The sequence below is a fragment of the Condylostylus longicornis genome, unplaced genomic scaffold, assembly GCF_029603195.1.
Source record: "Condylostylus longicornis isolate FDR11 unplaced genomic scaffold, ASM2960319v2 ptg000010l, whole genome shotgun sequence".
NCBI lineage: Eukaryota > Metazoa > Arthropoda > Insecta > Diptera > Dolichopodidae > Condylostylus > Condylostylus longicornis.
Genome location: NW_026577979.1, coordinates 2,715,345 through 2,728,246, shown reverse-complemented (window position 1 = coordinate 2,728,246; position 12,902 = coordinate 2,715,345). Strand labels below are relative to the sequence as shown.

The 12,902-nt window shown below is 21.1% G+C and overlaps 1 protein-coding gene across 2 annotated transcripts; it reads right to left on the bottom strand.

Moving 5' to 3' along the window:
• Positions 1–2,722: 2,722 nt before the first annotated feature.
• On the bottom strand, positions 2,723–12,697 carry LOC129618714 (lipid storage droplets surface-binding protein 2). 2 transcript variants are annotated; one of them, XM_055533659.1, is made up of 4 exons: positions 12,143–12,697; positions 7,341–7,781; positions 6,178–6,498; positions 2,723–3,048 (listed from the first exon to the last, which is right to left on the bottom strand). In XM_055533659.1, exons 1-4 carry the CDS (start codon positions 12,303–12,305, stop codon positions 3,011–3,013), a joined length of 963 nt encoding a protein of 320 aa, XP_055389634.1. In that variant the 5' UTR covers positions 12,306–12,697; the 3' UTR covers positions 2,723–3,010. The 2 variants fall into 2 exon arrangements, with proteins under 2 accessions (XP_055389634.1, XP_055389633.1); XM_055533658.1 differs by lacking the exon at positions 2,723–3,048 and having other exon boundaries at positions 5,866–6,498.
• Between the last annotated feature and the right edge of the window lie 205 nt (positions 12,698–12,902).

Genomic DNA, 12,902 nt, shown 5'->3' with positions numbered 1-12,902 from the left:
AATATTGAATTATTTAGTAGAATTACGCAGAGGTCATGTAAAAGAGATAAAAAAGTAAATCAGTTTTGATAGAGTGCGTATTTTGGGAACGAAAGCACAAATAAAATCACATGATGTAGATACAGAATTTAATTAAAATTTAAATATGTAAATATGAAGAAAAAAGAATGTGCATGAAAATAAAGCGTGTGGACAAGAATAACTCAAAACAGGAAAGTTATGCAATAAGAAGAAGAGAAGTACTTTCAATAATTTTAAAAACAAGGAAATATGAAGATTAAGGTATATTTTACTAACATTAATTATTTTTAGAAAGAAAAACAAATTGTTTACTACAAAGTTCAAGGACCGACTTATTAATTTCAAATTTTGTAAATTAAAATAGATGCATTATTAGCTTGAATAATAACAGATAAATGGTGAATTGGGATTACGATTCTTCAGACATTAAGAATTTAAGAGATTGTATGAATTTTATAATTCTTTCAATAAATCGCAAAGAATACGGATGGACCAATATTGAAAATAAAAAGTTTATTCATCAAATTCACATATATCTATACTTATAAAATTGAAAAGATCGACCCCTATATAGAAGCAGTTAAATTTAACAATAACTTCAATTGGATATTTCGGTTTTAAATCAATCACTATGTTGGAGTACAATCAAATCAATTACATGACCTTACTTAAAACAGAATTTTTACAATTTTGTTTTCTAGATGTAAGTTTGAGAAATTCTGGCATAAACTTATGCTTCATAGCTTCTGTTTTTGTATTATACCCAAAATAATTTTAAATTTTTATATATGCAAATATAATTGAACATACAAATATATTAAAAATATAAAAAAATATATAAAACCAATACATATTACATTTTAGATATTTTAGATTTCTAGCTAGAATTAGCTAACAACTAGCTTCTACTAGCTAGAATTTTTTGGAACTTTTTCTACGTAACATTCAACAACAATATTAAGCGTTTTTCAAATAAATTTTGTACATAAATTCATAGAATGCAGATTGTTCATATTTATATTTTGTTGAATTTAATTTAAATATTAATTTTCTAATTAAAATAAATATTAAATATTGAATTAACTAAAAACATATTTAGAGACCAAAAGATTTATTTTTTTTAATATTACTATTGAAAATTATCATGAATTTTCAAGAAATACTTTTTTTATAAATTTTTTTCCTAAATCGGATGTAAAATCACAAGTGATCGAGAATACAATCAAAGGGTATCATTGAGAAATCCAGTATATTAGACGTATTTGTTTATTAGTATACTCTTATTTTTGTAGTAAAGTAATACGAATACAAGTTTTAAAACAGAAAATATTTTAATTGTATTATGGGAGTATTTTAAAAGCAGAAAGAAAATTAAGAAATCGGTACGGTGATAAGATCTTATGATTTAATTAAATATTTTTAAATCTGAGAATGTGAGACCTAAGTTATGTTTCATTTTCAAAAGAATAAATAACTATAAATACGGAAAATGGAAATGCACAGAAATAAATAATCCTTTGAGATTTCAAAAACTGTAAATATGAATACAACCTATAATTTTTCTGCATATGGCCTTTTATTTCTTAATTTACCTTTAAAGTTTCATGCGAAATTTATACCAAAATCAATGAGAAGAATGAGAGAATAAAAAAATATTACCATGGCAGTGACAATTTTGAGTATAAAAACCTTCAAATCAGCATACTTTAAAGAACACAAATTTAGAAATTCAATTTTCACTCTAAAAAATAGACAAATTAATTTATGATCACTCTGTACTTTTCAGTGAATAATGATATAAATTAGATATGTAAAAAAAAATTTACTGTACTTGAAGAATAATTTTTTGTTTTTGTTGAACATTTTACATATGTACAAACATACATGAATACAATATGTTGCTTTTTATTATCTTTTATAATATTTTTTTTTTTTAATTAAATTCAATTGAAAATATTGTGGTACTGTATGTATTAGTATGTATATGTAGAAAAAAAAAGTATGTATGCATGTTGAATGTTAAATTAATAAAACAAAATTAAATAAAGAAAATGAAAATAATTTGTACTTAAACTTCGATACTTTAGTTTTATATACCACATAATAATTATGTTTGTATGTATGTATTGCTTTTATTATTATAACATTAATCTATGTATATATGTATGTATAAATTTTATTGCGTATATTATTTTGTACATTTGTTTTTTTTTTTTAAATTTAAAAATTTTTAATGCATATGTGTTTTATATAATATGTAAATTATATTTATATAATATACAGGGTGATTCAGTAATTGGTACAATATTAAATGCCATCATTTAAAAATATTAATGAAATATTGTTATTTTTACTGTATCACCCTGTATAAACATTTTATGTATACATAAGTGTATTTATGAAAAATATAAAAATAATATAAAAAAATTTTAATATTATTATTATGATGGGAAACAAGCAAACGAAATAAATAATAAGAATATGACCCCAAAACAAAAAAAAAAAAAAAGTTCCAAAAGGAAAATTTTTTTTTGTACATTTTATTATTTTTGTTCTATTCTAATATTTTAGTTTTTTTTTTTTGTATTTTCATATTTTTAGATTTTTAAAAAAAATTCTATTCTAACTTTAAATATTGTTGATTTTATTCTCAGTTCTTTTAATAATGTACTTATAGATAATGTGTAAATAAATTTATATATGTATGCATGCATGAGTGATGTATTATTTTCCAAAATGAACAAAGTACCTATAATGGAGAAAAAAAAAATTTTCCACAAATTGTAAACAATTTTTGTTTTTGTGTTGTTTATGCAATGAAAATTTTCATTACATTGTACTTTTTTTTATTGCGAGAGATAGAGAAAGATAGAAATGGATATTGAGTAACATTATTGAGTATTCGAGCATCCAATTCAATTTAAATCCTAAACGTATCTCAATCATATTTGTTGTATTTACAAATCTCTATTGCTTTTATACACTCAATTTATACTCTCGATTTCTTCTCCAAATTCATTTTTTTCTCTGTATAGTAAAATAAAAAATAAAAATTATTATGTACATTGTGTGTATGTATGTTAATTTATGTAAATTAAAATATGAAATATGAAAAACAAAAAAAAAAAATTTCGTTTTTAAATCAATTTTTTAACAAAGTTAATTAATTTAAATTTATTAAGTAAATTGATAAAAAATTATTGTAAAATTGAAATGAAAGAGTTGTAAAAATTAGTCGAGTTGAAAAGAGCTTTTAAGTATAGAATTTAGTACAGGCGCCTTAACTATGTAATTCGATTTTCGTATTCAGAAAAACGGTAAGGTAGCATAAATAAATTTTTATGGTACTGTATGTAATGTAAAACCTTTCCAGTAAACCGAATTACATAGTAAGGTCTCAGTTATGTTTTATAAAATTTAGGTTAGTTCTACTATTGAATATATGAATTTTTAAAACTACATATTATTATAAAACCTTATTTATTAAATACTTTATCCCATTTTCATAATGCTACAATAAAAAAGTGAGCAAAACGTAGTGATTCTCATATTATTATAAATCTTAATATATATAAATACAGTAAATGATAGCTGATGTTATTTAATTTAACGGTTCTCTGACAGCTAAATTAATATCTAAATTGCTAAAGGCTAAATTGAATTTTCAATAATATCGGTAAGTACAGAATTATGTATTAGTTAAGATTTTCTCGTATAATTTGGATGCTTACACTTGTGGCTTAATTAAACTCCTTTCTCTCTTTATTACAACATTATCTATACAATTCATGTTTAAGATTTTAATTACTTTTACTAATATAATAACCCTTGGCTTCAAAAATGCAGTAATTTTGTGTTAATACGCAATTCAGCAATTCATACTTATAAGCTGAATTGTGTATTAACATCGTATTACTCTATTTTAGAAGTTAAAGAATATCAAAATTAATTCCAAATAATAAGTATAAAAATAATTCTGCGTAATTTGCTTCTAAAGTTTTGCAGACATTTATTGCATATTATGAATATCTCTGTTATCAATATTTTAATTGACAACAAACATTAATTTCAAAATAAAATTTAATGTAAATATTAAATTTATCAAATCAGAATTTGTTATACAAAAAATTGACTTGGAAATTCCCTTAAAAATAAAAATCGTATGATTTTTTCTTTAATGTTATATTCTTGATTAATTGAATATTAATTTGCAATTCAAACATCATAATGAATTTTAATTAAATAAAATTCAATTAATAAAAAAAAATTAATATTCTTTACATTTTAAATCACGTCAGACTCCTCGCTTTCCGCCCCGTCCCGCATATAGATTTCACACTAATTTTAATTAAAAAAGATGTCAAATTATAATTTATATAGGCAGTAGTAAAATTTTCAGATTTTGAGCCTTCTAATAAAATAAAATTTAATTATTGTTTTAGTAAAGGTGAGTTAAAAGTTAAAAAAGGAAAACAAACAGAATAGAAAATTAATAATACAATATAACTATAGTCTTTTAAAATATATTTTGTATAATTAGTACAATATATAAATAATTTTTGTTTTTTTTTTTTACATAATAAGTATATAGTAAATTTAATAGCTTTATTTTACATTTATAGTAATGAAATTAAAACTACATTTTTTAAAAATTAAATGTAAAAATGCAAACAGGCACATTATTTTTTTAGTTATTCTCTTTATTTTTTTTTTATATTATTGTAGTTTTGTTTTTGTGTAGAAAAAATTTAATGCATTACTCATGAAATTAATATTTAATTAATTAATTTTTTTTTTGTTTTAAAACAAAATACAATCTAAAGGTGTGTTAATTATTTTCCTCCATTTGAATTGCAATAATTCATAAATAAATGGTAATTATAAAATGAATAAGTTATTGTGAGAGTTTAAGAAACAATTAAATTAATTTGCGTATTATTTTAGTAGCGGATTTATAAGAAATATGACATAAAAAATTAAACGTGATTAATTCTTTTAATAAAAATAATTTTTACTTTATAATTATTAAATTAATTAAATTCAGCTTCAAAATTTTCTCCAATAATTCAACGATATTGTTACTATCATTGCTTATATTTCCCGGGTATTACTGAATAACAATATGGATCCGTACAAGTGCAAGTAATAAAAATTTTATTTTAATATTTCTACAATATGTTTACAATATTGTTGTTCAAGAACACTGTTATTAAACGAAACTCAAGTTCTGTTCAAATTCAATTACAATTCGAAATTATTATAATATACTACAAATTTCGGAATTATTATAATAATTAATTGTTTATCGGTACTTTAATATTTAGGATAGTATTTTTTAAATTGGTCCATGTCTCTACTGCTATATTATGCAATTGCTTTTGAGAACATTTACTCAAATATACAAATTTATTATTTAATATATTTTATATCTATAATTTATTCTGATAATTTTATTAGTTTTTATAAACAAGTTTCAAATTTTTTCATAGAACTGCTCGTATATCAGTTTTTGAATTAAAATATTTCACAAAAGTTTGTTCCAAAGTTAATATTTCTGAATAAGTTCTAAATTATAATTAGTAACAAGTTTCAGTAAACTATTACGATATACATACCATTTTAGAATATAATTTAAAATTCAACTTCTACGTATAAACAGGAATAATACAAGAATAATTAAAGAATTTGGAAGTAAATAGAGACAAAAACAAAACTACATAATTTATACTTAATTGTTGTTTTTTTTTGTTTTAATACAGTCAAAATATTAAATTCTAAACTTACAATCATATTTTATACTTTCTTCTACTATAACTATATACTTTCTTTTAATATAGTATATTATTTTCAATTAATTTTTAGTAAATATTTTCAAAAAAAAAAAAAATAATTATTTTTTTTCTTTCATAATAAACTACTACTATTTTGTATTAAAAAAATATTTTATAAAATAATTATGAATTATAATATTTATAATAATAATAATATTATTAATTAATGAGCTAAATAGACAAAAAAAAAATATTACAAAATTAATTATTTAAATTTTAAATTATAAACAAAACAGAAAAAAAAAATAAATTTATTATTTTTGTTTCTCAAGTAATTTAATATGATTACTTAAATCATTATTAAAATTTTGAATATCATTATTACTTGTTTGATGTTGTTGTTGTTGTTGTACATTTGATGTTGTATTAATTGGTGTTGATGCAATTGTTGGTCCAGATGATGATGATGATTGCTGTTGTTGTTGTTGTTGCTGTTGTTGATTCATTTTTTCATTAATAAAATTTAAATATTGTGTCAGTCTTAATACAGCAATTAATGATGCTACATATTCTTGTACATCTTCTTTCTTTAATTCTTTTATTTGACGTGAAACTGTTCTATAGACACGACGTGCAACTTTATTTGATAAACGTCCAACTGTTTGTACTGTATGTAAAACTGGATCATCATTTGCTGATATTGGAACTATATTATGGAAAAATATAAATAAATAAAAGAATGAATTAATAAAAAATTTTTAATTTAATAATTATTATTAGTCAAGACTAAAAACTCGTAGATTTCGATTATAATCAATTGAGAAAAAGTATTCGATTTGAGTATATTTCTCGGATTGAAAAAAGTATTCGATAGGGCAATAAAGCTATAAAATTGTAAAATTTTAATAGTATGCAAAACACTGTGTATTTATTAATAAATACGCAGGATTTAATTTCTCATCATTGTGAACTTCAAATATTTTTGCATTTATAATTATTATTTTTCGTTATTGTAATTATTATTATAAAATTTCATTATTATTTCCATGAATTTTTGTATTCGATTTTGGAAATCGTTATCTTCAATATGTTCTTAAGTAATGATCTGACATTAATTCTTCAATATTAAGTGTTGTTAATCAAATAATATGATACACATTTGGGGAGTAGGAATTTCTACTTAAAAAGTCGACTTTCGTACTTATTATGTACGTAAAAAAGTTTTTTATTCTGGAATAAAATATGTTTTTCCAAAGAAAAGTATTAAAATACTTTTATTATCATTAATTATAATGGAATAAATAAAAAACCATAATTGATAACAATATTTTGTTAACAAACAATCTAAGAGTACGCACACTGAAAATATTAGTTCTTAAGCATTGTTTACATAATATGTAGTAGATAACATAGAAATTATGTTTCCAATACAACATTGTATAAATTTTAAGATTTTTGAACTCAATTACAAAAATTAAATATGGTTTCCTATAACCGGAAGTCATATGACATTAAAAAAAAAACAAACAAATTTTATTTAAAACTCACCATTATCACTTGCTTCTGTTTCATTTTCAATTTTTGGAAAATAATAATCTAATAATCTTTCAGCTAATGCTGATGTATTATCAACACCATTAACAGCCATACTACCATATTGTGTTGCTAATACTTCATTAGCTTTTTGCCATGATAAATCTTTTAATGATGCTGCTTTTTGTTGTCCAGCAACTCTTAAAGCACATATTGGTTGTACAACTTCAATTACTTTATTTTTAGCTTGATTATATATTTCCTGTGGTTGTTCTTTAATAATTGGTGCACATACTTCTAATTTATCGATACCTTTAACTAATGTTTCATCAACATAATGTATTGGACGATCAAATTTTGATACAATTGGTGCTGCAATTGGTGCAGCTGTATTTATAGCACGATGTACAGCATCTTCGGCAGTACGAAATGCCCAGTTCAACATACGATTATGTGCTGCAATAAAGAAGGAATAAAATTATTTTTTCTGTTTTATTTTTTTTTTCTTTGCAAAAATTTTTTTATGTTAAATTAACTACTTGTATGAAATCTGAGTATGTCCGTGTACGTATAGTATAGTAAGCATATTTAAAAAAAAAAAAAAAATAATATTGTGAAAGAAAAGGGTTAAAAAAAAGGGTTACGCTTAAATACGAGTAAAATGAAATAAAGAAGGAAATAAAAGAGTCAATGTTCTATGCTTTTCGTTTCGTATACTGTACAATAGGCAATAGAATGTTCCTAAATCTATGTATATTGTTTAATTGGATTAAAATAGTGAGTTTTATATTTTGTTGGCTTATAATTGTTATAGTAAGTGTAGGGAGGCATATACTTAAATACCAATATTATTTATATGGTTGATTCTATTTAAAAAATATATTTTTTGAATGGAAGAGATTTGTTTGAATTTAAAATATTTCACAAAATAATATTATAATGTAACGTGTTTGTTCTACATCTGCTTAGGACTTGAATTTTTTTTTGTAATTTATTCGACCACGTCAGTAACTACACTCTCATAATATTTTATGTGGTGATAACGAAATAGTTTTCAAACTTATTTATATTTTTATTACCAACTACCTATGCATATAGTAATCTACGTCTAAAAAACCAGACTATAAGAACAAAGTTCAAAAATTTTGTGACTATAATATTGATTACAAAACTGGTGATTTTCAAAAAATTTTTTTGCTTATCATATTTATTTTTATAATAACAAGTATATAATATGTTTCTTATCATAATCACAAAGGAATCACATTCAATAATTTAGAATTATTTATACACAAAAAAATTTTTCGAAGAAAAAAAAACTTAGAATCAAAGTTTTTAAATTTAATTTTTTAATTACTTTCAACAAGCAAGTCCTAAATTTTTCCATTTTTATTATGATTTTGATAACCGCATTTTAAAAAATAATAACTGATAACCACAATTCAATTGAAATTTCACTTTAAATAATTAAAAAATATTTAACTGTTATACGCCATTATCAATATATAGTCATGTGATATTATCAATTTAAAAATCAAACAATTAAATATTATTTTTAATTTAATTAAAAACTAAAAATATGTGTGAGTATTTATAAATAATCTCATATTATTTTTATAAACTTAATATCAAAGGTTATCAAAGTTTATAATAATAAAATAAATTATAAAAAAAAAAGGCAAAATTCAAAAAGTTCAATTTATTTTCAATAGTTCAAGTATTTGCAAATGTACTTTATAATTTGTACTTTTACTTGTACTTACATTTATGCTTGTACTCATGTATAACAATAGTTAAAAAAAAAATAAAATAATAATATTAATTTTAATATTGAATAATCTACCTATTGTACTTGAAAAAATTATTAAATTTTGTAATTGCAAATATTTCTAAACAAGTATTCGTATATCAAGTACATAGGTAGGTACAAAGTATTCAAAAGTACGTACATATAAGTATAAGGTACGTACGTACTTATATTTTTGACTTTTGATTAACCTCGAATATAATAGTTTAACTTGAATTTTAATTATAAAGTTAAATTTTTTATTTTATAAAATAAAAATATATTTAAGTAGTTTTTATAATTCGTTTCTAATTTGATTTTATTGAAAAATTTAAAAAAATTAGATTAATTATAATAAAAGTATATAATATAACAGATTTTGGTATGAGTATAACAATTTAAGAGCGAATCAATTAATGTTTCACGTCAATTAATGTATGTATATTTTGTTTTTAATTAAAAGTTCAAAATTTAGAGTTAGACTAATAATGACCTTTAAATTGCATATCATTATTTCCAATAACCCCGGCGTAGGTTCAAGAAGTAATTGAAGAATTTAAACCCGAATACAATTTAATAGTGCAAAATAAATAAGCCTTGTAAATTGGATTAAACTAATACAATATAAACTAAGCGCTCGAGTTCCAGATTTAATTACTTCTTTTTTTTTCAAATATTTCAAAAATTAGGTACTTCTCCAAACTACTGTGCCTCTTCAAACTTTTCTTCTGAATATTTTGGGTTATATAATTAATTTTATTATTTTTTCAATAAAATTTTATACCAAAAATTTTAACTTTTTTTTTTTTGGAAAATATCTTTTTAGAAATGTGGGACTTCATCTTTCTAAAGGGCAATATAAAATAATATTAGAAAATATTACTATTATTATACACAATAATAATGTATAACAATAAAAATTTATTATAAAAATTCTTTATTGTTATGATAGTGTTAATATTTATAATATAATAAAAGTTAACATATGCAATATACATAGGAAGGTACTTTGTTGTGTGGGTACAATTAAAATAATGATGAATCATTAAAAAATTTATAATTATTATTGTTATATTAAATTTATAACATGCTTATTATTAAATTGGTATATGTATATACAAAATTATAGATAATCTTGTGATTATTATTAACAAAACGATTTTAAAAACAATTATTTTAAAACAAAATGTTAATTTGTATTTTGACAGCAGTTAAACCTCAATTAAAACGTGTTTGTATAATACTAAATTTATTATACATATACTTATTATCTTATGTACAATATGTGCTAATGAACAACTATAAAATTTATAGCTCACACATTTCACAACACACATACATCTATTCTAATGTAAATAAAATTTTTTTTGCCCTTTGATCAACGAACAAAAAATCATGTTATTTTTCATATTAAACTATTCATGTCAGGGTTGGGAAATTTCGTTTTCTAATACAGAAATTTATAAGAAAACGTGGCATTAGTCATTGATTTTTTATAATTAAAAAATCATTCAAAAATTGAAACGAAATCTTGAAAATAATTATTAAGGGAATTCTAAATTTGATCTAAAAATATAAGAATTCTTTTTAAGTAGTATATTATATATTATGGGGGTCCGAAATTGGTTTTTCAAAATTACTGTTGTACCTAATATTATAAAATTATTTTGATTAAAAAATGTAGGTTCATAACGGAACGTGATGGTATACACACATATAACTTATGAAAATCTGAATACTTTTGAGTATCACATTAAAAGTAAAAAGTGTCATAAAAAATATACTCTGAATTTGAATACAAATTCTTGCCGCATAAGTTTGACATATTCTTTGACATTAAAACAAAATTGCAATCAAATTTTAATATTCGCTTTTTATGATTTTAAAAGTGATTAGCCAAATATTGGATATATTTTAATGTACAATATAAAAATTTATGAATTGAATCACCACCTGGTACATTAAATACAAAAACTCAAACTTACTTAAAATATGAATTTGAATTGATTATAAAAAAGTTTAAGTGGGTGGGGAAGTACAATGTATGGGTACACATTTTAAATACCTCCGAAACTATTTTAAGAGCAATCTTTTATAAAATTAAATTTAACATTGATTAATTATATACATATCTGAAATATTTCCAAATAACAAAGGAAAATGTGAAATATTTATTATTAATTAGGTTATATTTAAATTTATTAAAATGTGTTTGTAATTTCACGTGATTTTTGGAATGTGTAATACATATGTGTGTTTGTGTATTACGTAGACACATTGCGTTCATACAAATTTATGCATATTTCTATAGATAGGTAACTGAATCACTTCATTAATTAACACACTAATTAAGAAATTGTAATTGTAACCAATACCTAATAAAGTGGGATCAAAATATACAGTGTTAAAAAATATACTTTTGTTTTTCATTTCACAAAAAAAAAACAGTTATTACGAGTAATATAACAGAATATTTTTTTTGATTTCGGATTAGATATGGTTCAGCGCATTGCTAAATTAATCTCTAATATAAATTTTTGAATTATATTTTAAAAAATTAATTTTTTAATTAAATTTTTTTTTTAGTATATGTATTCATAATAATTTTGTTGTTTAATTATTTAACTATAATATTATTTTCTAAGTTAACATTTCGTTAAATATTAACTGTTATAATGATCATTGTGGAAACTAATATTTTTAATTTTTTTTTTCTTGGGTTTTATTTGGTTAAGTTAAATATCAAAATAAATTTTAAAAATTAAATAAATATTTTTAAATAATTTATTTATTTTAAAAAACTTTCTATTTGTTCACATGTTAGGGTACTATTTTTTGTACATATTTAATATTTTAATGTAATCACAAATAAAATATGCTTTATTATTCAAAAAAAAATTCCTGATGAGTACAATAAGTAATCAAGTAACTAATGTAGTAAATTAAAAAATATTTTTTCTTGTTTTTTGAATAAAATGAAATGAAATTATTTTTTTCTCGCCCGCTTATTTTGTTATTAAACTTAACTTACATTTTACAGTTTCATAGACATTTTGACTTTGTTGCCATGCAGCACCAACAACAGGTAACTGCATCATTCTTTCTAATGATTCCAAATGTGGTAATAAATTCATTGAATCTGATGTATCCATTGCATTGGAATTAACAATATTTTTTTGACTTTCTGATTCCATTTTTAATAAAGTATTTTTATTTTATTTTTTTTGAATAAAATTGATTTTTTTTTCTTATATATTATTTTTATAAAATTCCTTTTTTTTTTATTTAATTTTTAAACACATAAAATTTTTATAAATTAATAATTTTTTTGTTTTTTTAATTAATATTGTTCACAGAATAAATTAAATAACACAATAAAATTTCCTTCTCTTTTTATTTTTTTTCTTTCTTAATTTTATTCCTTTTAATGTTAACCGTACCGATACTCAATTTAAACTAAATGGTTTCTCTTTATAAAACCTGATTATATACTACTCTATATTGGTACAAGTTTACAGTTTTATTCTGAATAATAAAATTGAATAATATTGTATGATTCTTACGACATGAGGGTTCCTTTACTATTGACTCATTTATTGTTTAAGAACAAAGTTTAAAGTACTGTACTTGTATTATCTCGATAATACTATTAAATACGTACTATAAAAGTATATTGAATATTTTATTATGTGTGGGGAAATATAAAAGAGAGAAAATTTTATCAGTATATATTATGTATTTTATTTAAAATAAATAGCTATTATATGAATAACTTTAGTACTAGTCTGGTA